Here is a 24,256-nt window from a genome sequence, read left to right as displayed (position 1 = left end):
GGGCAGGGCCGCGCAGGGGGCGCGCCGGGGACCTGCGGGCAGGGAGGTGGCCCGCGGAATCCGCGCGCCCGGCCGGAGGTCCCGGCTTTCTGCGCGGCCAGCGCCCGGGTCCGGCCAGGCTTGGCGCGCAGGGATGCGCGGGGCTAGGAGGGGCGGGGGGCGGCGTGTCCAGGATGCCGGCGGCCGGGGCGGGGGCGGCCCTGCGGGACCCCGCGGCTGGTCGGAACGGCCAGGCCGTTACCTTCCGTGACCCCCGGCCCCGGCTCCGGGCGGGCGCGCGCCCGACACGGCCTCGTCCACGTGGGCCGGCGCGCGCACGCCAGGCCGGCCCCCTCCTTGGCGGCGCTCCGCGCTCGCAGCACATGGTCGGCGGCGCGCCCCCGAGGCCGGCGGAGACCGGCTGCAGCCGGTATAGGATAAGCGATAGGCAGCGGCGCGGGGCCGGGGCGCGGGCGGCCGCACGCACGGCTCGGCTCGGGCTCGGGCGCGGGCGGCGGGGCGGGGGGCGGGGGGCGCGGCCCGGGGGCCCGAGGCGCGGGGGCGGGCGGGGGGCCGGGCGCCCGGGGCTCGCCCGCCGGAACCAACTTGCCATAGGCTGGGGCCCACGCCTCAGGGGTTAATCCTTTCTCGTGTTCCCGAACTGCTTATAAGGAGGGGGCGGCCCGGCCTCCGCCTTAATTGAGAGCCTTTGGGGTTTATTCTCCTCCGTCCTAACTTGGTGAGTTGGTTTTTATCATTTTACGTGTTTAAAAGTTTGATGGTGGGCTGTGGGTGGTTTTGTGAAAACCTGTGTTCGGAGCTTTCGGGGGGCTAGTGTGGTGGGGGGGGGGCGTTGGAAGGAGGGGGAGGAAACCACCGAGAAGCCGAGCGTTTTGGACACCGTGCTCCCGGAATCCTCTCTGACAGTTGGTAACGCTGGGGGCCCCGGGATGGCGCGCTGTCGCCGGTGTAGGCAGCCGAGAGTTGCCTGTCGGCGGCCCCGGAACAGGGGGTCCGGAAGACACCTAAAGGCAGGTCTGGCCTTTGGGTGCCCCCTCCCCGGTTCCGGCGAGGGTCTCCGGGCTGTCGGCAGCGGGGGGCGCCGCGCTGAGCCCGCCGCACGCATTTTCCGCATGAAGTTGTCCGCGCGTCATGGGAGCGAAATGTCAGAGGTACTGTCCCCAGGCTGGCGCGCGCGCAGGGCGGCCCCGGAGGCAGCTCCGGGGAAAGACGGGGTCCCGGCCTCCCCCACCCGCCGCACGCGCCGGGGCGGCCAACCGGGAGGCAGGCTTGGGCCCCGACAGCCGCTCGCCTGCCCTGACCGGCAGGGCTGTCTGCGGACGGCTGGTCGCGCTCAACTTCCAAGGTCCCCGGGGCTGCCCACCACGGGGAAGCGCCCGGGGAGCGGAGCGGAGCGGAGCGGAGCCGTGGCCAGGGAGGATGGTCTAGCGGAGGAAATGGGTTACTTCCTTCTGGTTTTCTTTGCTGCCTTCTTTTTTAAACTAGAGCCCAACGCTCCCCTAGCAGACAGGTGATAGAAGCGTGTTAGGTGGCACGGTAACTTGTCAGCAAACGCAAGGGCGGGGGGAGTGCGTCAGTCTCAGAAAAAGACTTCCCCGGAGCCAAATGGGGCAGAACGAGCGGTGACGACGGGTCCACCTGGGAGCTGGGTTTGTATGCACAGTTTAGACACCCCTGGGCAGCTCTTTCTGCACGGAGACGGTTTCTGCCCTGGGAATGGGATTTCTCTGTAATCTCATCATTTTGCAAATCATAGTAAGTGGATTAGGTGCAGGGTCTTGTTGGCAAAAAATAGTCCCAAGTGCTGTGCAGAGATCTGTAAGGGAGGGTTCTTCCCGGGTCCAAGCTCCAGTCTCAGCATCTGGTGGTGGGGAGGGGAACAGTTACCCTGCCTGGTGGATATAGAAATATTTCTTCTCATAATTAAGGGAAGCCTGTCCAAGATAGAGAGTTCCAGTATGTAAATAAACAATGCAGCCAAGTGGAAAAGCTCTTCTCTCTTCATGAGAACCGCTAACCCTGAGTTTTCCTTCTGTGGTTTCCCAAAAAGGACTTTCCTTGCTGGAACTCCTGAGGAGGACATTTAAATTAGGGGCTCGGTGTCCGCGTCACTGTCTTATAAAAGGGGTGAACCAGTTTAGCCAATGATTCAGAGCGGTCGGGGTGGCTGTCCAGGTTAGGCTTGGGATTTTTTTTTTTTTTTTTTAATAGATTATGGAGGTGAACTTCACCTTAAGACAGACGAGTTCTGACTGCTAGGGCCGGAAACAACTTGTCGAAAACTGCTCTCCAGGCTACGCCTTTAAGAAGGTTGGAGGGAGGCAGTGGCCAGGGAGGCGGGAGGCTGCGCTCACACCAGCAGCACCTCTGCCCGCCAGAGCCTTCGTTTTGGACTTCGCTCTGCTCTGACCCTGGACGAGCACCCTGATGGTCCATCCCAGTCCAATATTTTGCATTCTTTATGCCTCCAGGGCAAAGCTTTTCTCAGGAAATCAAATCTCAGAGAGATTCCCAGCTCTAGCAGCTTTCCAAGCCTTGGCAGAACAGTCATTTATTTAAGATTAGATGACCAAATACTCATAGGAAATCACTCCAAACGGCCCAGCGCGTTTTGTTCATCCTTTTCCTTTGGACGAACGTTAGGGTGAGGGTGGGATGGCTGCCAGGAACCCCAGTTTGGAGTCTGAGCATCTTACCCTCCAGAGTAGCCGCGCCTCACCCCTGCTTTTAGAGGGTGAAACTTAAGAGATGAAGTCATTTCCCCAGTTAATGGTAAATAGAAAGTCAACAAATGCACACGAGCCTCACAAAGGCAGACCTGTGGGCCTTGGGTCAAAGGGCTTAGAAGCGAATTGAGAAAGATGAAAGGGTCACGTAGGGTCAGTCGGGGTCAGAGGCCATCAAGAGTGGAGGTTCTAGGGCAGGACGAGAGCGAAGATCATCCCCGTCTAGTTTAAGGACCCTGTTCACCTCTTGAGACTGCAGATCAAGGAGCAGAGTGATTCTCCCCAGGCCACGGAGTCGCATGACTGTATCCCCACACAGTCAAAGAGTATCCCTTCCCATCAGAGAAATGCATGTACCCGTAAAAGCAAACAGATATCTCCATGTTCTGGAATTCTTAGAGCCTTTTAAGCCGCAGGCCTTGGTTTCTGGCTTTGTTTGTAGAGGCTGACCCGTTCGTTAAGCCGGCCGGCCTGCTGAGTGCATAGCAGCAGAGTCCAGGGAAGGTTTATTCTGCCAGCAGGGCTTTGGGGGGCTAGAGCCATGCGCTGCTTCAGGAGCACCCCAGGACACATACCGCGTTCAGTGAACTTCTATCCAGCACATGCTATGTGCCGAGCACACTGCCCAGGGCTGGGGCTGGGGACAGCAGCCACTGTGTGCAGGGCAGCCCCACTGTGTGTTACAGCGTCCGGGCTGCTCTGTTACCATTCTGTGTCACGCTCTCCAGCGCTCGCTACACCAGAGCACAGGGTGCGCTAGCGCGATACAGGAGTAACACTGGGGGCTCTGGGTCCTGGAGGGTCATCTTCCCTTTAGGGTGATCCAGTAATAATGACCTCCCCAACCCTAAGAATGCAGGTGACAGTTACAGTTGCATCTGGCTTCAGGGGAGGAGCCTGGATATAAAGCAAAGTTTGGGAAGAAAAAACACAGAGGCATCGAACACCCAGGAGGGCTCAGAGAGGAAACAGGAGGGAAGTAGTGGCCGCCATCCTGTAGCCTGCCGGCCCGGTGCAGACCTCGCCGGCATCGCCGCCTGTCCACCCGCGCCCGCGGGCATCACCTGGCGCTCATGCCTCCCTCCCAGCTCCCCGGGCACCCTGGGCCACCAGGTTCAACCCGATGACTCAGGTGATTGGGCACTAAAGATCAGCTGCCAGAGCTGGGTGGAGCTCTAAGGGGTCCCAGGGCCAACCTCCTCATTTGACTAGTGAGGTGGTCAGGCCCACAGAGGCGCAGCAGCTTTCTCCAGGCCACACAGCAAGGGGGTGAGAGAGAGAGACAGGCCAGTGAGCAGGACTGAGCTCCGGCCTCACCCAGGGCCTGCTGAGAGGAGGCGGCCTCAGCTTTGTGCAGAGACTGCAGGCCGCTCCTGCTCCTCTAGTGAATGCAGTAGCCGCTCAGTCATGTCCGGCTCTTTGCTACCCCCTGGACTGCAGCCCGCCAGGCCCCTCTGTGCATCGGATTCTCCAGGCGAGAATACTGGAGTGGTTGCCATGCTCTCCACCCAGGGTTTGAACCCAGGTTTCCCTCACTGCAGGCGGTTTCTCTACCAGCTGAGCCTCCAGGGAAGCCGTGCTCTGCTAAGTACCACCCAGCCAAAGATCATGCCTCCGTCCTGCAGCAGGCTAGAGATTCCTTTTGTCCCCCTGGGGCCTTTATCAATGTCAGCCCAATGTGTTTTTGTTCAGGTTGGCCTGAGCCCGCTATTAAAATGCTCGGATTTCCAGGGCCCCCTTCTGGGTCAGATCGTGCCCATGTGGCCTTGGACTTAGCCGCCGCTGCTGGCCGGAAATGTGCTGAGTTCCGGAAGGACACGGCTGAATGGTTTTAAGATGTGATGGGATTTCAGCCTTAAGGGTTTTTATCATTATCATCAACACACGCTGACGCCGTGGAGGTGGAGGCCACCTCTGTGCTGTCGCCGCCCCGCGCCCCCGGCTGTAGGCCCAGGCGCCTGGCAGGTACGTCCTGTGTGCGAGGTACCCGAGGGGTCTGTAGGGACCCAGGCCCCAGCTTGTTTTCCATGAGCTTATAACTTAACTGAGCAAATAAGACAAGTGCATACAAGTAGACAGCCCCCTGTTTTTCAAGGATGCTTGTCCCAGGAAGAGACCCCTGAGGTTGAGCGGATCAGAGGAAGCCTCATGGAGGAGGAGGACGCAATGGAGCCACACCTGTGGGCGCCAGCCATACGGAGGGGGCCTCCAGCCTGGGGAGGGGGCACGGCCACAGGCAAGGGGGCTGGAGGCACTGAGGCCTGGAGGGGTCCAGGGTGGCCTGGCTAGTGGAGTCCTAGAACAGGCGGGTAAGGCTGCAGAGGTCCGCGGACAGCAGGTCAGCCTGGGTGTCCAGCTAGGAAGGACAGGGAACGTCAAGCTGGTCCCGTGGACTCTGTCCTTCAGAAAGAGGAAAGCGCTGAAAAAGTCCGAGCAGAAAAATGTCATGACGGTGCAGCATTTCAGCAAGATTAATCAGACCAGACACGTGGAGCCAGTTAAGACACCGGTGAAGGAGTCTTGGGCTTCCGAGGTGGAGCTCAAAGGAACGGCCGAGTCGGGGAGCAAGAAGGGAGGGTGACCTGGGCTGTGGGCCCCCGACACTCCCTTCTTCCCTCCCAGGGGTGACCACGGTGCCAAAGCCAACACTGGCGCGGGTCGGGTTGGCCAAGAAACTTGGTCACGTTTCCCTTACCAGCCTACAGAGAGACCCGAACGAACTTTCTGGTCAGCCCAATACAGTTTCTTTTTCCTTCTCAGTCGTAAGCCCACTACTCTTGGCGCGCCTCTGCCCCAGCCACCTCATCCTGGGGGTGGCCTCAGAAAGTCTAAGGAAGGAGGAGGCCTGGAACGCCTCCGCTGCTGGAGGGCTCCGGGTTGCCTGTGATAGCGGCTGCCTTCCACGCTGGGAACGTGACAGGCCAGCTGGTCTGTGACCGTCGGCCTCCACCCCGAGCCGCTGAGTTCTCTGCGTCCCATCTTCCCCCTCCACTCTCAGGCATGACACGCGGACTCATCAGAACAGAGGCCTTTGCTGCAGGGAGCATAAGCTTCTTAAAGCGTCGTGTGCCCTATTTTATGCAACCAAATAGCTAACAGTAAGAGGGTAAAAACGCGTATATAGTCCTTTCAAAGTAGGGTTTGACGTGCTATCAGTAGGCTGAACAAGATGAAATGAGGTCAGATTTGTTGCTTTGTAAGATTCTTAGAGCAAATTCTGAATACTGGACCCTGTATCAGAAACTGACAAGTTACTAGCCGGTGGAAGTTTGTCCTGTTACTTGTCCTTCGCCCTCCGTTAGCAGTAAAACCTGCCTTAGCACATGCGCACTGCAGCTCAGGGCTAGGTTACCCGTACGCTCTGAACGTCCACTGGGATACAGCCGCATAGTTGCAGAGGATCCTTAAACTCAAGGTGTCGTCATTCAGCCCCTTAAGTCGTGTCAGAATCTCTGCAGTCCCATGGACTGCAGCACACCAGGCTTCCCTGTCCTTCACTGTCTCCTGGAGTTTGCGGAAATTCACATCAATTGCATCAGTGATGCCATCCAAGCATCTCATCCTCTGTCATCCCCCTCTCCTCCTGCCCTCAGTCTTTCCCAGCATCAGGGTCTTTTCCAGTGAGTCAGATCTTCGTATCAGGTGGTCAAAGTATCTGAGCTTCAGCATCAGTCCTTGCGGTGAATATTCAGGGTTGATTTCCTTTCGAATTGACTGGTGGGTTGCCATTAAGAGCTCAGAGACCACAGACTCATTGACTCTTGTCAACGAGTTTAGTTGGGCTAAAAACACACATGACTTGGAAAGTGTGTGCAACTGCAGAGGTTTGAAAAAGCCCACGTTTATGGGCATCGGTCCGCTGCAGAACTGCAGGGACTTAAGCGTCCCTGCCTCCAGGATTGACTGGACTGTGTCCCCTTAGTGGTGGTACTGTCTGTCCTGATGTTTGTTGCGAGTTGAATGGAAAAGCACAGTGAAGCCGGGGGTAGCTGGCTTACGTGCCCGAGCTGCCCAGACCCCTGACTTGGTGGCCCCTGACTTGGACCTTATATCCCAGAGTGCTGGTCCTGCGTGGAGGAAGTGCAGCCCTCAGACACCACGGGGTGACGCGCTGTGAGGGGCTCAGTCGTGCTGAGCCGGCTCCCAGCAGACAAGTGCCCACGTTTTCATCTGCCCCATTCCGGTCCTGCAGGTGCGTCCGCACGTGACCCCAGACCCGGATCGGGTGGGAAGCAGGCGGCTCTGAAGGACCCGCTGCCCCAGGCAGACGCAAGGTGTCTCCCGCACTTGGCCCTGGAGGGTGGCCTGTGTGCCTCTTCCTGGGCTTCCTTTCTGATCCACGTGTCTTCTGGTCAGTTCAGTGACCAGTTATGGTCACCTAACTTGTCTTCAGGTTCACGGTCAGCATGGATGCCTTTCTTCATCCTCCAAAGTGCCTCTAAATATCCTGCCTGCGTTCTTTATGTTTGTTTGGTTAGGTTTTGCCATTAACTGCCATAGCTTGGAAACCTGACTTCCCCAAGCGCTCCATATACAACACAACGATAGTTCGTTAGGTGATAGCTAGCTAGATAGAAGGATGGATGGATAGGTAGATGAGAGAGACCCATGATGATAGATAACAGATGACAGATATGTAGATAAATGGACAGATATAAATAGATGGGTAGATACTATTACTATTCAAAGACGTTATCCTAACTGCACATGATTTAAATGTTCATTGACCTAAGAACTGTAGTAAGTAGCTCTTATCCGTGATGTCCAGTATTAGAATCATCTACCCTCAGGCCACTGCTGGTCTAATTTTGTTTTAATTTTTTCTTTCAGATTAAGAATGTCCCATAAGAAATCACAGCTTTGTTGCAGAGCCAATGTTTACACTCAAGTGCCTGACGGTGGGTGGGGCTGGGTGGTCGCGGTTTCTTTTTTCTTCGTTGAAGTCTTCACCTACGGCATCATCAAGTCGTTCGGCGTCTTCTTCAATGACTTAATGGACAGTTTCAATGAGTCCAACAGCAGGATCTCGTGGATCATCTCCATTTGTGTGTTCGTCTTAACATTCACAGGTTAGTACATCTTTCAGCTTCAACGCCAGATAAGCATGTGTGTCTTGGCAGTTTGCCTAATGAGGTAAGAGAGGCTGAGGAAGATCGTCTGTTTGCCAGACCTGACTGCCGTCAGTTCAGAGCACACGTGTTAAAGGCTTCCCGTGCATGCTCTTAGGATCCCGCAGAGTACCCTGAGGACAGCGGTAAACTCCGGCTCACGGGGAAGCTAGTCATTTCCTAGAGAAGAAATGTCACAAAGTCTTCGGCATCCCGGGCCCTGGTCTCGTAAAAACGTGCTTAGGAAACAGGTGGAAACGGCAGGTGTGGCTACAGGCAGAAGAGAGATGGAATGCATGAAAGGAGAGCATGAAAAAGTATACATGTTGTCCAGAGGGGACGTTGTGAATTCCAAACACCTCCTTCCCTAAAGGAGTTCCCGTCTGGACTCCCAAATCCAGCAGCATCAGTTACAATACACTGTAGTGTAATTCTTACCACACTCACTTTCACTAGCAACACGACACAGCGGTGAGGTCTCATGATGCTTCATCCATCTGTCGGGGCTACAGCAGGCTTTCCTGAGCAAGCAGGGCCGTTGAACTTACCCCCGACAGTTAACGGAGCTGCATTCAGCTTCCCTAACTTTAGGTTCGCATCCTGCCGTGGAGCCGTTACCTCTAAAGTTTTCTGAACTGTCATTCACTCTATCTGACTCTCTGTGACCCCATGGACAACCCGCCAGGCTCCTCTGTCCATGGGATTCTCCAGGCAAGAATACTGGAGCAGGTTGCCATTCCCTTCTCCAGGGGATCTTCCCAACCCAGGGATCCAACCCAGGTCCCCTGCACTGCAGGCGGACTCTCTGCCATCTGAGCCCCGGGGAAGCCCAGGCTTGCCTGAGTGTACTCAGGTTTCTGCCCTGCAGTGCCTGAAAGAGGCAGCTCCACTGTTCTCTGCTGAAGTCAGACTTTATCCCCTTGGTCCTGATTCTGTCTCCTACATGTTTCATGGACGCACTCCTAGTTCCGGTGTGAAGATTAAGATACTTTCTTAGTTGGCGGCCTGTTTACTTTCTTGGAAAGATAACTTACATGAACTAGAACCAAAATTTTACATTTGGTAACCGAAGTAAGAAAATTGCAGAGTTGAACTTTCAGTCCTTTTCTAACCAAAGATAATATAGTCAACAGAAATACCCAGCTAATACTATTGTAACACAGACAACTGTTCTTTCTTTAACTTTAATTAATTCACTAACTTATTTGCTCGGCTGTGCTGGGTCTTAGTTGCAGCATGTGGGTTCCAGTTCCCTGACCAGGGATCGAACCTGGGCCCCCCAAGTTGGGAGTGCAGTTTCTTAGCCTCTGAACTGCCGGGGAAGTCCCAGAAGATAATTGTTCTAAATGCTGTTATGTTGTTGCTATTGTTCAGTCACTAAGTCATATCCAACTCTTTGCAACCCCATGGACTGCAGCATGCTGGGCTCCTCTGTCCTTCACCATCTCCCGGAGCTTGCTCAAACTCATATCCATTGAGTTGATGATTCCATCCAACCATCTCATCCTTTGTCGCCCCCTTCTCCTCCTGCCTTCAATCTTTCCCAGCATCGGGGTCTTTTCCGATGAGTCGGCTCTTCAGGTGGCCAAAATATTGAAGCTTCAGTTTCAGTCCTTCCAATGAATATTCAGGGTTGATTTCCTTTAGGATTGACTGCTTTGATCTTCTCATTGTCCAAGGGACTCTTCAAAAGTCTTCTCCAGAACAGTAATTGGAAAGCTGAAAGCATGAGTTCCTTAGCGCTCAGCCTTCTTTATGGTCCAGCTCTCACATTTGTACATGACTCCTGGAAAAACCAGAGCTTTGAGCAGATGGACTTACACAGAATGCTTTCATCCTGGTCACTAATGCCTGAGTCTGCACACTGCCTAAAAATGGCCCTGGTGATTTCATTCTTCACTGTATTAACGTATGAGCTGATGCTCTACCAGCATTGAGAGAGATGTACGGCCCAACCTCAACACCATCGAGTCCTTTTTTGGTGGTTTTGCTCTTTCTGTCCAGCACGTGCCACATCGTTCTTCCCCCTCCAAGTCTGGAGGGTCCCCTTATCTCCTCGTACTCCGGGGGGGTGGGGTAGCAGTGGTAGCCTAAGTAACATATAACTAGGAAACTTACTTGCCAGACTTTAATGTCCTGGGGCACAGAGAGCATAGAAGCTATGCCGACCGTAATGCATCAGCCACTTTGAATCATCTGTCCCATGGCTCGCCTGCTTCTGCTTTGCATAACACAACCCACCATACTTTCATACCATTTGCAAAAAAGTCAAGTGGAATTTGACCCTAAATGGAGTCTTGTTCAAAAGAATCCAAAGCAATGAGCATAGAAACAGAAAAAGTAACACAGAGTCATTGGAAATCCCGTGTTTATTACAGAAGAACATGAATGTAATGCATCTCCAGTTTCACAGGGGCTCCTGGTGGGCCAGAGGCTGTCATCTAAGAAGACGGATGTAAGTTTTAGACTGTGACTCTGGCTTTCTCTTGGAGGAGCCCCCAAAAGAGATTTTAGAGGATGGGATCTTAAGACAGACTTAAGGCACGAGAACAGACTTGCGGTTGCCAAGGCGGGAAGGAGGCCGTGTGGGGTCAGCTGGTGCAAACCAGCGTGTGCGGGACCGATGAAGACCCAGGGCCTCCTGTACAGCACAGAGACCTGTATTCAGGGGCTCGTGATAAACCTTAGTGGGGTGAACTCCCTGTGGTCCAGTGTTAGGACTCCGTCTTCCCTGCCGAGGGCCCGGGTTCAATCCCTGATCAGGGAACTAAGATCCCACCAGCTGTAGTGCAGCCAAAAACAACAGTGGAGAGAAAATTTTAAAGCATTTATGTAACTGAATCACTTTGTTGCAAGTCAACTACATTTCGGTAACAAGGTAAAAAGACAGACTCCCAGGGAGGCTGAGGCTGAGGCTGACGCCCTGGGGGCTGAGACCCGCCCGCTCTCCTCTGCAGCCCCGCTCTCCACGGTCCTGAGCAGCCGGTTCGGACACCGCCTGGTGGTGATGCTGGGCGGCCTGCTGGTCAGCGCGGGCATGGTGACGGCTGCCTTCTCGCAGAAGGTCTACCACATGTACATCGCCATCGGCATCGTCTCTGGTGAGCGTCTCTCCCGGGCTCGTACGTTCTCCGGAGACTCGGTGTCGAGAATGAGCCGTGGGGAAGGAGGGATCCGGACCCATCGCGCGTCTCTCCCTCCCGTTCACTTTTCTCTTTAAAATGAGGGCTGGCCCACATCTGTGCCTCTGAACTGGGCCGGATGCCTCCTCTTCTCAACACCCAGGACTTTGTGTCTGATGTTTTAATATTTACCGATGAGAAAGAGAACTTCTCTTTCACAAGAGTTTGCAGGCACAAGACGTCCTTTTCACAAAATAAGGTTTGAATGTCTTTAACCAGCACTTCCCAAGTCTGGTTGTGAGAAGTCTGAGCTGTAGGGGAGGGGCCGGCGCTGGACCGAGGGGTCTGAGGAAACTTTTCTCCTTTCAAAGGAGTCTGTACATAAGTCACAGATTTTATATATATATATATATATAACTGTATATATATCATAACTATATGTATAAAACTCTATATATAACGTTCTCTATATAACTCTCTATAACTATGTATATATAAAACTCTGTATATGTGTAATTCTGTATATAACTATATACATGACTAAATACACACATACATGTGTATATATATTTGGAAAACTTTTTCCCTTTCAGAGGAGTCCACACATTACTCACAGATTATATATAATTATCCCTATACACACACACACACACACACACACACACACACACGGGCTTCCCCAGTGGCTCAGTGGTAAACAATCTGCCTGCAGTGCAGGAGACGCCGGACACACAGGTTTGATCCCTGGGTCCGGAAGATCCCCTGGAGAAGGAAATGGCAACCTGCTCCAGTATTCTTGCCTGGGAAATCCCACGGACAGAGGCGCCTGGCAGGCTACAGTTCAAGGGGTCAAAAAGAGTTGGACTGAGTGACTGAACACACACACACACATAATTCTCTCTATATAACTAAATACATGCATGTATACGCAGAAATTTTTTCCCTTTCAATGGAGTCCGTACATTACTCAGATTATATATAACTATACTATATATGTGTGTACATAGTGAAGATTTGCAGACTTTTTCCCATATATTTCTGCACATACAAAAACTCATTTATTTCCAAATAGAAGTCTTATGTAAAAACTATATTTGATAAGGGTTCTGTGCACTGTGAATTATATAAATCTGGGGAAAAAACTGCAGAAAAGTAGGAAAAAAAAATTCCACAAAACAGATTTTTATGTTCCCTTTTTTTTTTTTCCCTACAACAAGCTTCCCAAAACAGCTCTTACAGTTTTTCCAGACCTCTGATGAAACCTGCTTTGCTCCAGAATGAATTTCTGGGCTCCCTGAATGTAATTGTTTCTAAAATAAGCGCCCAAACCCCAGCTCTCTGAACGCACCCTTCGGGCGTCAGCCGGCGCGTGGTTCTCACTGTCTCGCTGGTGTCCGTCACAGGCCTGGGGTTCTGCTTCAGCTTTCTGCCGACGGTCACCATCCTGTCACAGTACTTCGACAGGAGACGCTCCGTGGTCACGGCGGTTGCTTCTACGGGAGAATGCTTCGCCATGTTTGCTTTTGCACCAGGTAAGCGGACGACCAGAGCGTGCGTGTTCGTGTGAGCTGGCCCTTTATGGTGCTCTAGATGGTGCAGAAGGACAGGCTAAGTGTCTTCTCTCAGAAGGACAGGCTAAGTGTCTTCTCCAGTCCGGCAGCTTTTCAGGATCTATCCTCCTTTACCCCCGTTGTAGGAGTTCAAACATTTTAATACTCATCCAAGTTCACATAAGTAGGAAGTGGGGTGTGTGTGTGCACGCGTGTGTGTGCTCGGTCGCCCTGTTGTGTCCAACTCCTTGCAACCCCGTAGAAAGGTACGCAGCATATATTCAGCGAGGAAGCTTGAACCACCCATTCCTAAATAGATCCGGGCACTGCTTGTACTATTCTATCTCTCTCATTGGTCAAAAGAGCCATATTCTGTGCAGATTTAAATTGTGCTGGTAAAGTCAGGCTCATGAGCTATGTGGATGATCTCACGGGGAGACTTTCATCCCTGGCGTATTTCCCTGTCTAGACTGTGCACTCGTGACTCTCACTAACCAATGGAGAGAAGTCACCTTGGAGAGCTGGACTCAGCTCTCACCTTCCTTCCTCAGTGAGTGTGTCAGTGAACGGCAGTGGAGTTCAAAGGAACCTGCCTTCTTCAGTGAGTGTGTCAGTGAGCGGCAGTGGAGTTCAAAGGAACCTGCCTTCTTCAGTGAGTGTGTCAGTAACGGCAGTGGAGTTGAAAGGAGATGCGGCGTTTCAGGGTGACGCGTCATGTCTGAAGCTTCCCAAATAGTTCAGAAGAATCAATGTATGCGTGGCTATAAATATGCAGACAGAAAACTGTTCACTGTTGAATTTCGGTGATGGCAGGCATATGGGTGTCAGTCTTTGCACTTTTCTGTTGGTTTGAAATGTTTCATGAAGGACAGTCAGTGGCCTGCGAACCCCCTGAAGGTGGAAACTTCATCTGGGTCCGGCTTTACTCCCTAGCTCATCCCTGGCACCTGGCCGGTAGGCACCAAGGAAGGTGAGAGGGAGAAAAGGAGACCAGTTGTTGCCAGAAGAGGGTCAAACGCACTTGGAAATACCCAAGCCCGAAAGAGTTCACAATTCTGAGTTTTCCATTTTAACGGGGGAAATAGCGGCGGGAGCAAAGAAGTGCTGAAGAAGTAAACGGAGCCCCGGGCCCAGAAGACGGGGCTGTCTCACCAGGCCCATCTTTTACTAACCAGGTTACCGCATCTCTTAAACCTGACTGTCAGCTCTCACGGAGTGAGACTCAAACGTAGTTCTCAGGAACGTCATTTCACCTTCCTGGGATGATGACAAAGATACTTGGAATCTTGTCGGGCCTGTTTATTCTCGCGTCACTGGGGAGCTTGAAGCCTCCTTCGGCCCGACCCCGCCTCCCCATGCCAGGGTCCCGCCCTGGCCTCCAGGACGCCTCTAGGCTGGCAGGAAGGTAGTTAGGGCATCCCACAGGCTAGAAAGCGGAGGACAGCATCAACACAGCTACTGACAAGCCTATACCGCGGTCACGCAGTAACTGTGTTAATTCCAGGATAATCCTGTGAGCTTTCGGATTCTTAGTTGGTCCTCTCCCTCGTCTGCTACTGTTGAGAGCCAGAGGAGTGGCTGGAGAAGGATCCAGCTCAAAGGGTAGAAGTTCAGTTTGGAAAAGGCCAGAGAGTCAGTATTTCAGGCTTCCCGGACACAAGTCCTTGTCAGATCCGCTCACCTCTGCAGTGACGGCACAGGAGCAGCTCAGACGCCGCTGAAGAATGCTCCCAGCTGTGTTCCAGTTGAGGTCAATGACCCACGCTGGGCTGGGGCTGGGGCTGGCCGGCAGGTCGCTGTCCGTGCACCCTGATGCGGGTCACAAGCTTCGTTCACTTCTTGTGCCTCTGCTTAGAGGAAGGCACCCCCGAAGCTCCCTGCAAGCCTGGGCTGAAAGTGTTTGTTCCATCTTGTCCTGATACATCTTTCTCCTCCTCAAGTCCTAAAGGCCCCCAGGGATAATGCATGTCAGGTCAGCTTTCTTTTTTGCTGTGCTGGGTCTTCACGGCCCCACTGGCTTTTCTCCAGTTGTGTCGAGTGAGGGCTGCTCCCTGCAGTGGCTTCTGGTTGCCGAGCGCGGGCCCCGAGGCGCTCAGCCTCAATGAGTTGCAGCTCGTGGGCTCAGCAGTCGTGTTGCACGGCCTTCAGTCATTCCTGGGTGTGTGGGATCGTCCTGGAGCAGGGCTCTAGCCCGGGCCCCCTGCACTGGCAGGCGGAATCTTTGCCCCGAGCCACCGCAGGAGTCCCAGCTGAGGCACCACTGTTCCGTCGGGCCCCCAGCACGGCTGTCTTTGCTCTGCTCTCCCCCGGCCGCGTCCCTCTGACCCTGGGTTTTCTTTCTGTTTCGCCCCTGCCCTCCGCAGCCATCACAGCCCTGAAGGAGACAGTGGGCTGGAGGTACAGCATGCTGTTCGTGGGGCTCCTGCAACTCAACCTCGTGGTCTGTGGCGCACTGCTCAGACCCATCGTCATCGTCGGCGCGCCAGGGACCCCCAAGACCCCCGCCCCCGAGCACCGGAAGGAAGCGCAGTACATGCTGGAGAACGAGAAAACCCGCACCTCCATCGACTCCATCGACTCAGGAGTAGAGCTAACTACCTCACCGAAGAACGTGCCTGGCCACCCGGCCGTGGTGGAGCCCGAGGCCGAGCTGCAGGCCTGGGGCCAGCCCGGCGCCCCGCTGCTGGACTTCTCTGTGCTGACAGAGAGGAGCTTCATCTGCTACACGCTCTTTGGGCTCTTCGTGACGCTGGGCTTCTTCGCCCCGTCCCTGTACATCATCCCGCTGGGGCTCAGCCTTGGCTTGGACCGCGACCGCGCGGCCCTGCTGCTGTGCGCCATGGCCGTGGCCGAGGTGTTCGGCCGCATCGGGGCAGGGCTGGTCCTCAACCGGGAGCCCATCCGCAAGGTCTACATCGAGCTCATCTGTGTCATCCTGCTGACTCTGTCCCTGTTCACCTTCACCTTCGCTGCGGGCTTCTGGGGCCTCATGGCCTGCAGCGTCTTCTCGGGGGCCATGATCGGGACCGTGGCGGGCACCCACATCCCGCTGCTCGCCGAGGACGACGTCGTGGGCATCCAGAAGATGTCGTCGGCGGCCGGAGTCTATGTCTTCTTCCAGAGCATCTCGGGGCTGGCCGGACCCCCCCTTGCAGGTAAGCTGCTACAGAAAGGAGTACCCTTGTGGGCTAAGCTTCCCCTTTCTTTTCCATGGTGGTTTAACCCCGGGGCTCTGACTGCAGCCCCCGTACCCTGCAGCAGGACCTCGTGTCAGTGCGCGTCTGCACCTGCTGACTCCCGGGCTGCCCCGCCCCCAGCCCCTCCTCCTCCCTACCATGGGTCCGTCTGAGTCTGCTCCTGTTTCACAGGTGCTTGCCCCTGTGTCACGGCTGAGAGTCCACATTCAAGGGTACCGTCCTGTTACGAATCATGCCAGCTTCCTACTCAAGTAGAATGAAAAGCAGCATCTATTGATACTTGCAGAGCATTTTAGAGGTGTCAGGATGATCAGTATCTGAGCCACTGCTCTTGACTTCCTGTGAGGACGTGAACCCCGGGGTGTGTCAGCCCCCAGCCCGAGGCGGGATCGGCGCCCGGGTCAGGAGGGACTGGGGTCTGCAGCCCGAGCCGCCTGGGCGTTTGCTACCGGGTTGCCTTGTGAGATGCTTGGCGGGGGACACAGGGATTTTTGACCTCATCACACTCTGACTTTTTGGAAGACAGGACTGAGGGGCTTCTGTAAGCCAGCGTCCCTTCGGGGGATGGCTTTTAGGGAACTGAACCCCAGGCAGCGCTCTGCGGAGACCCCGCTGGTCACTTGGGAACATTTCCTTCAGGAAGGATGTGTATGTTTCATTTCTTGTGTGCTAAGTCTCTCAGTCGTGTCTGACTCTTTGCAACCCCATGGACTGTAGCCCGCCAGGCTCCTCTTTGTCCATGGGATTCTCCAGGCAAGAATACTGGAGTGGGTTGTCATTTCCTCCTCCAGGGGATCTTCCCCACCCAGGGATCGAACCCCAGGTCTCTGACGTCTCCTGCATTGGCAGGCGGGTTCTTTACCACTAGCGCCACGTGGGAAGCCCCGTTTTATACCTTGGACCGGAAATAAGTCCTTGGGGTTACCGTGATTACACATCTTACCCAGTGACCTGAGGTGGACCAGGGTGAAGTTCACAGAGCTCCTTCCTCTCAGGAGAGGATGTCAGCTTTCTTTCCAAGGAGATGAGCATCTCCCTGACCCCATGTTTTACATTCTTGACCAGGACAGACCTGCCCACAGAGAACATAGCAAGTGACAGAAGTCTCTCAGGTGCTGGATGGGGGTGTCTGTCTCCTCTCCCGTCTAGAAAACACTCCTACCTTCCAAGCTCTTTTTCCCTTAAAACAGTCAGACAGAACCAGGAAGGCAGAGAGCCCGCGAGGTGGCCGAGTTTGGGGGAGCCTGGGGCGGGGCGGGGGTCTGCGTGGCTAACATCTGCTGCCCCCGCAGGTCTGCTGGTGGACCAGAGCAGGATCTACAGCAGAGCCTTCTACTCCTGTGCGGCCGGGATGCTGGTGGCCGCCGTGTGCCTCGCCCTTGTGAGACCCTGCAAGCAGGGACTGTGCTGCCGGCCCCGAGCCCGGGAGGGCAAGGCCGGGGGTCCCCGAGGGAAAAAAGTGTTGCAGGACATCCCCGAAGACTTTCTGGAGATGGACCTGGGGAAGACCTGTGCTCCTGCAAGAACGGAGCCCGTCTGACACCCGCGTCCGTCACTGCGGCGCCCCGGGGCCGGGGAGGGCGTGGGGCGGGGGGCCCGGGCGGCAGAGCAGCGGACCACCCGCCCGCCTTCCGACTGCACTTCAAAGGGAATGTATGTGAGAACCACTACCAACATCCGTCTTGTTTTCTTCTTATAAGTTTTCTTTTTTGCTTGTTTTTTATGCCAAAACAAAAGCAGTGGAGCGCCTTTCTGTGCATCAGCCTGGCTGGGTTCAGCAGCAACACAAAGACGCGCAGGAGGACTCTGGGCCACATTCCGGTTTTAAAATAGGGACATGAATCGGCAAAGTGGTTTGAAGAGCTCTCACGTTTGATAAGCCGCTATCGTAAAAAATGACATCTGGCCCAGGCCACTGAAATTAAATCAGCCACTCAAAAAAAACACAACTTACATCATTTAAAAAATTCCTCATTTTCAGAACTATGAACAAATTGTTTAAAAACCTTTGAAAAATTCTGAGGTTTCCATTAACACATTAGGGCCTATGAATTTTCCAGATATTCCATGGAAACAAAGTACAATTTAAGACCAAACCTTTGGCCAGTAAATGGAGATTTTTTAAAATATACGTTAACTTGAACTTCAGAAATGTGAAGATGACCACTTCTTTGTGCGGCCAGTCATTTACCAGTATTTCAATACAGACCACACAGCATGGCATTCAGAAATGAATTTCCTATTGCTTTTTAATTATTCAGAAATATGTGATTGTAGTGTCTTTAATTTAAACCACTATTTATTATTAAGTTATTCTAGAATGAATAAAGTAATCAAAAGAAAGTCTGAGACATAAGCAGAATTTTTACCTCCCTTCTGCAATCCTTGACATGCCTCTTAACTTGTAAAGTTACTCTCTAAAAGGCCAAGTTGTAAGGATTCTTCAGTTTAATGGCAATGTGTGTGATTGAAAGGGGGCAGGGGGATGAACAGCAAATCGCCTTAGCTTTTTTAAATGATTTATCGCCTAAGAATACTTGAGGATCTTCTTTGATCAGAATTATATCTCATTGAATTGTTGAAGCATTTGATTTTTTTTTACCATCTCACTGTTGAAGCGTTTCTGTATTTCACAAGGGGCAGCAGACATTCAATTCGCCGTCATGAGTTGCGTCCTAGGAACCTTGATCGCCCTGCGTCGCAGGGTCACCGGGCAAGCCGGTCACTGTTCCTTTTGGCATCACACGACACGGATAGTATTTTTTTTTCTGTAAAGGGCAGGTTATGAGGGGAACAGGTGGGCTACGGACTCACGTGTCCGGATCTCATCTGCAGGTGACGGTCAGAGCCGCTGCTCCATCTCTACTCATTTTACTGTTAATTTTTGACAACTCAGGGGGAAAAAATACAACAAGCCTAGTTTGGTTCCAGGTACACACAAGCTCGAGCGTTTCTCTGCACTGACACGACAGTGGCATAGCTGAGCGCCTGCTGCATTTTGTGCAGCGCTGGGTCAGCCAGAGAAACAGGGCAGTCTGCAGACGCTGCGGAGGGCGGGGAGGGGCAACCACCGAGTGTCCGTCAGAGGCAGGCACAGCTGGGACGGGGCAGGCGGGGCGCATGTCACTGCCCAGAGGGACTCGCAGCTTGTGGCACGTTTGCAGGCTCCATGACTTCAGCACTTTACTACGTTTTTACTATGAATGTTCGATACAATTTAATATTTATAACTGGTTTCAGAGCGATCTGCTCAAGATGTCCATTCTGTTAAATGCATGGGAAAAAAAAATGTATGCCAATTTCAGTATGTCAGTAATCGAGGTTTTTAAATGTTTGGAAGAAAATGAGAACAGGATTGCTGATTTGTTCTGTATTCTGTGACATTCTGGTACTTCTAGATTTGCAATAAATGTATGGCTTTTTTATTTGGAGGGAGTGGTTTGTTTTTCACTGACGTCTCAGCACGCATCGCTGGGTCCAGCAAAGGTTTTAAAAGCTCAGGGAGGATCCGTTTAAAATAACATTTTCCGAAGCTTTTCTACAAAATCTTTTAACTGTACTAGAGACACGTTAACGGTTCTAAGATGTATTTGTTGAATGGGATTATTTTGTAAACGAACGACGAATGAATGAAGTGATCCAGTGACCACATAACAAGAGCTAAGCCCATCGAAAGCAACAGGTGAAAACAGGACTTCCCTGGGGGTCCAGTGGCTACGACTCCGAGCTCCCAGTGCAGGGGCCCAGGCTGGATCCCTGGTCAGGGAACTCGATCCCACAGGCTGCAACGGAGAATTGGAATGTTGGAACTAAAGATTCCGCATGCCCCAACTAAGAACCAGTGCAACCAGATAAATATGTTTTAAAAGAAGTAGTAACTGTAAATAGATTAGACTAACCATATATAGTGACAGCACAGGCCTAAGAACCAGCCTAGTCTGTCAGGAAACAGCATGACCTCTGCACGTAGCGGTCCATGGAAACCGTTTCTGTTAAATACCAGGCAGGAACTACTGAAGGCTTTGCGGGCCCCACAGGCTCAGTCACAGCTGTTCAGCTCTGCCTCTGCAGGGCAAGAGGAGCAACAGACACAATGTGAATGAATGAGCACGGCCGCCTCACGTGGACCCCAGTGTTCATCACAGCACTGTTTACAATAACTAGGACGTGGAAGCAACCCAGATGGGCACACGATAAGGAAGTCGTGGTACATGTACACAGTGGAATATTACTCGGCTATAAAAAAGGAACGTATCTGAGTCAGTTCTAATGAGGTAGATGAATCTGGAGCCTGTTACACAGTGAAGTCAGAGAAACGCCAATACAGTATATTAACGCAAATACATGGAATTTAGAAAATCAGTAACAACGATCCTATATGCAAAGCAGCAAAATAGACATAGATGTAAGGAACAGACTTTTGGACTCGGGGGGAGAAGGCGAGAGTGGGACGATGTGAGAGAATGGCAACTGAAACATGTTTATTACCATATGTAAAACAGATACCAGTGCAAGTTCGACGCATGAAGCAGGGTGCTCAAAGCCCGTGCTCTGGGACAACCCAAAGGGAAGGGTGGGGACGGAGGTGGGAGGGGTCGGGAGGCGGGGACATGCGCAACCATGGCAGGTCCGTGTCCATGTGTGGCGAAACACCACGATATTAGTAAGTAATCATCCTCCAATTAAACAAATTCTTAAAGACGTTTAAATTCATGGATACTGAAATTTGAATTCCATAAACTTTCCACACACTATGAAATACTGTTTTGGTTGTTTTTTTTTTTTTTTTGATGGCATAAAAATACAAAAACCATGCTTAGTTCGAAGGCTGTCAAGAAAAATCGGCAGTGGGTTGTATGTGGCCTGTGGGCCGCTCCACAGCATCTGTGACACTATCACGGAGGTACCACCAGCGGCAGGCTGTATACCGACAGTCCTGATGGGGAAATGCGGAAACAGTGACAGATTTTACCTTATTGGACACCAAAAATCACTGCATTTTGTGACTGCAGCCAGGAAGTTAAAAGATGCTTGCTCCCTGGAAGAAAAGCTGTGACGAACCTAGACAGCATATTAAATAGTAGAAACATCACTTTGCCAGCAAAGGTCTGTATAGTCATGCTCTGATTTTTCCAGCAGTCAATATATGGATGTGAGAGTTGGACCATAAAAAGGGCTGAGCACCAAAGAATTGATGCTTTTGAATTGTGTTGGCGAAGACTCTTGAGAGTCCCTTGGACTGCAAGGAGATCCAACCAGTCCATCCTAAAGGAAATCAACCTTGAATATTCATTGGAAGGACTGATGCTGAAGCTAAAGCTCCAATACTTTGGCCACCTGATGTGAAAAGATGACTCATTCGAAAAGACCCTGATGTGGGAAAGACTGAAGGCCGGAGGAGAAGGGGACGACAGAGGATGAGGTGGTTGGATGGCATGGACATGAGTTTGAGCAAACTCCAGGAGACGGTGAAGGACAGGAAGGCCTGGTGCACTGCAGTCCCTGGGGTCGCAGAGTCGGACATGACACAGTGACCGAACAACAACAGTCCTGACCAATGGGGAAAGGTCCTCGTGGCCAAAGTGACCCTCAGGCCACAGGCGCCAGAGACAGGAGAGACCAAACAGCCGCCAGCCCGCCATCAAGCTTCATTTCCTGTGATTAGGGCGGTCTGGCTTCCACCTTGCTGACTAGATAATTTCACTACAAATATAGAGTATTTCCTTCCCCCAAATAAAATTAATCCAGTTGTAAAAATGAGTTAAGATCATGTGCTCTTTTAAGACAAATGCATCTCTGAATCAGTGTTTCCAGGCTTTTAAACAAGGTTATCAATTATGTAAATGTAGCATTTATGCTTTTTAAAAAACCACCAGGGAATTCCCAGCTTTGTGCATTTATCTCCCCTTCCTTTAGCTTAATACCTGTTGATAAAACAGAAAATGGATTCTAACTCAAAGTTCTCATGGTCCAGCCATCCATTCAGGCCACATAGAGATATTTATTACACCTAGACTTCTGTACTCCTCAAATATTCTAAATCAGAAATGATCATAAATCCTTATTTTTAAAAGCTCCCAGATATGTTCAGTTCAGGCTCTAAGTCATGTCAGAAGTCGTGTCAGATACGGGGCTCATGAGCATACCTAGTTTAGAAGTCGTTGCCCTTAAAATTCTAAATGGTTACGAGCATTAATTAAAACCACCATATAAAGACAATTCCAACATGGTACATGCTAATGCTCAGTCGTGTCCGACTCTTTGCGACCCCATGGATTGTAGCCCACAGGCTCCTCTGTCCATGGGATTCTCCAGGCAAAAATACTGGGGTGGGTTGCACTTCCTTCTCCAGGGGATCTTCCCGACCTACAGACCAAACATGCGATAAGGTCTCTCCCATGAGTATACATCCGTTGGGAAAAAAGAACCTGTCCCGGTTTCCAGATTTATCTTTAATACGAGTCCAGTCCAACAGGTGGACGGCAGACTGCTGCATAAATAAGGAAACTAGCGCCCTCTGGTGTTCAGCGCCTGTCATGACTGCCTGATGGTGCAAAACAAGAAGTGTCAAGGTCAGGAACTTAAAAAATTTCAGTTTTCATGTAAGAAAAAGTCTCACAGCCAAATCACAGTGACCACAGTGACTGCGGATCTCCTATAGGGGAAACGGAATAGGAAAACCGATACTCCAGAACACTATCTATAAAGGCTTTTAAGAGGTACACAGGCATGCATGGCTGAGTCCCTTCTCTGTCCACCTGAAACCATCACAGCATTGTTCATTGGCTGCTCCAGTATAAAATAAAAAGCTTGAAATAAAATACAGCTCACCTGAGATTACTGGGAAAAATACAAATTGTGGCCATGAATTTATATTATTAATATTTATCTACCTTTGCAGCAACTCAAGACGACGACAGACACACGAACGAGACTAGCAACTTACCCACTAGAATCTGACCCAGATGTTACTCTCTATGTGGGGACTCCCTTTTTTAAAAAAATAATAATAATCGTTTATTTTTATTTCTTGACCATGGTGCAGCCACGTGGGATCTTAGTTCCCTGACCCAGGATGGAACCCTGGCCCCTGCCCTGGAAGCATGGAGTCTTAACCCCTGGACTACCAGGGAAGTCCAGGGATGCCCTCTCCAGCGTTGACCTCCAGACCGTGCCGCAGCCAGCTTAACCTGCCCTCAGCAAAGCCCCTGGTCCTCCTCCCCAGACCTGCTCCTTCCTTCACAGATCCTATTGACTCCGCTTTCTAACTATATCCATAGCCAGACCGTCTCTGCCACGTCCGCCAGCAGCCCACAGTCAGTGTGATCCGAGCTGAAGGACTGGTCACCTCCTAGCTGGTGTGCCCACCTCCACCCCTGACCGCCCTGGCCTCCCTTTTCCATAGAGAGGCCTTGCAACAATCCTTTGAAAGCACAAGGCATACCTGATCCCATTCACAACCCACAAATCCTTAATGTGGGCTCCCCATGCCCTGCCTGGGGCTACAATTTTCTGCCTGGGTTCTGCCACGCTGGCTGCACTGGCTTTGTTCTTGCTCCTTGAAATCTCAGGCCTCAGTGAGTGTGGCTCCCTTTGCCTGGTCCACTCGTCCCTTACATGTGCGCACGACCCGACCCTTCCATCTGTCCCCCCGCCCCTGCCCAGATGTCAGCCCCCGGGAGGCACACCTGAGCACTAAAGACACAGCGCTTGTTTCTACCCCTCGGATCCACATCAGGACTCGTCTACTCGTTCTTTATCGTTAAGGGAGGTGTGATCTTTTAAACTGGAGGACAGCTACACATACACCCGCTCCCTCCCGAGCCTCTCCCACCCCACCCCCAATCAAGGTGAAAGTGAAAGTCACTCAGTCGTGGCCAACTCTTTGCAACCCCATGGACTATACAGTCCATGGAATTCTGCAGGCCAGAATACTGGAGTAGGTAGCCTCTCCGTTCTCCAGGGGATCTTCCCGACCCAGAAATCAAACTGAGGTCTCCTGCATTGCAGGTGGATTCTTTACCAACTGAGCTATCAGGGAAGCCCAATCAAGGTAGCACTTTTTATTCACTGATATATTCCCAAGGCTTTGAGTAGGGTCTGGCACATAGTAGGTGATGCTCAAAACATACAGCTGAATGGATGAATTAGTGAGTTTCTCGGTTTTCATTGACTTTTTCAAAGATGAGCCTCAAAGGGCTCCCGGTAAGGCCCTACTATGGGCAGGTCCACTCCGAGGAAGAAAATATAAGTCCACTGGAGACTAAACAGTGAAAGAAAGCACCACGAGGGCAGCATCAGTCTTCTGTATATGCTGGTTCCAAGCTGAGGAGCCAACTAACCAACCAAACGGCAAAAATATTTGGGGAAAGAAAGAAAAAACACTCCAGAAAGTTCCAAAAAGCAAAACTTGAATTTCCCGCACACCTGGCAACTACTTACATAGCATTTACACTGTATTTACAACTATTTATATTGTATTAGGTATTATACGTAATCTAAGGATGACTAAGGTATACGGGAGCGTGCGCATAGGAAATACACAAATACTAC

The 24,256-nt window shown here is 52.0% G+C and overlaps 2 protein-coding genes across 19 annotated transcripts in view; one reads left to right on the top strand and one right to left on the bottom strand.

Annotated features, from left to right (window-relative positions):
- Positions 1 to 19,134, top strand: part of SLC16A6 (solute carrier family 16 member 6) — a 31,570-nt gene extending 12,436 nt beyond the window's left edge. The window contains exons 1-6 of one of the 5 annotated variants that reach the window (XM_086355851.1): positions 515 to 718; positions 7,557 to 7,795; positions 10,792 to 10,935; positions 12,360 to 12,488; positions 14,870 to 15,661; positions 16,996 to 19,134. In XM_086355851.1, coding sequence (XP_086211977.1) covers positions 7,564 to 7,795; positions 10,792 to 10,935; positions 12,360 to 12,488; positions 14,870 to 15,661; positions 16,996 to 17,243 — 1,545 coding nt within the window. In that variant the 5' untranslated portion in view covers positions 515 to 718; positions 7,557 to 7,563 and the 3' untranslated portion in view covers positions 17,244 to 19,134. Of the gene's footprint in view, positions 1 to 514; positions 719 to 2,200; positions 4,692 to 5,885; positions 7,796 to 10,791; positions 10,936 to 12,173; positions 12,489 to 14,869; positions 15,662 to 16,995 lie in introns of those variants that run through there. The other 4 variants (XM_086355853.1, XM_086355852.1, XM_086355854.1 and 1 more) reach the window with 4 other exon arrangements.
- Positions 1 to 24,256, bottom strand: part of ARSG (arylsulfatase G) — a 103,262-nt gene that overhangs the window by 76,921 nt on the left and 2,085 nt on the right. The window lies entirely within an intron of this gene.

This window comes from Bos grunniens, chromosome 19 (assembly GCF_055505025.1).
Source record: "Bos grunniens cultivar Pamir isolate PY7600 chromosome 19, Bosgru_T2T1.0, whole genome shotgun sequence".
Taxonomy (NCBI): domain Eukaryota; kingdom Metazoa; phylum Chordata; class Mammalia; order Artiodactyla; family Bovidae; genus Bos; species Bos grunniens.
Note: the sequence above shows the minus strand (reverse complement) of the source record. Positions and strands in the feature narration are given on the sequence as shown.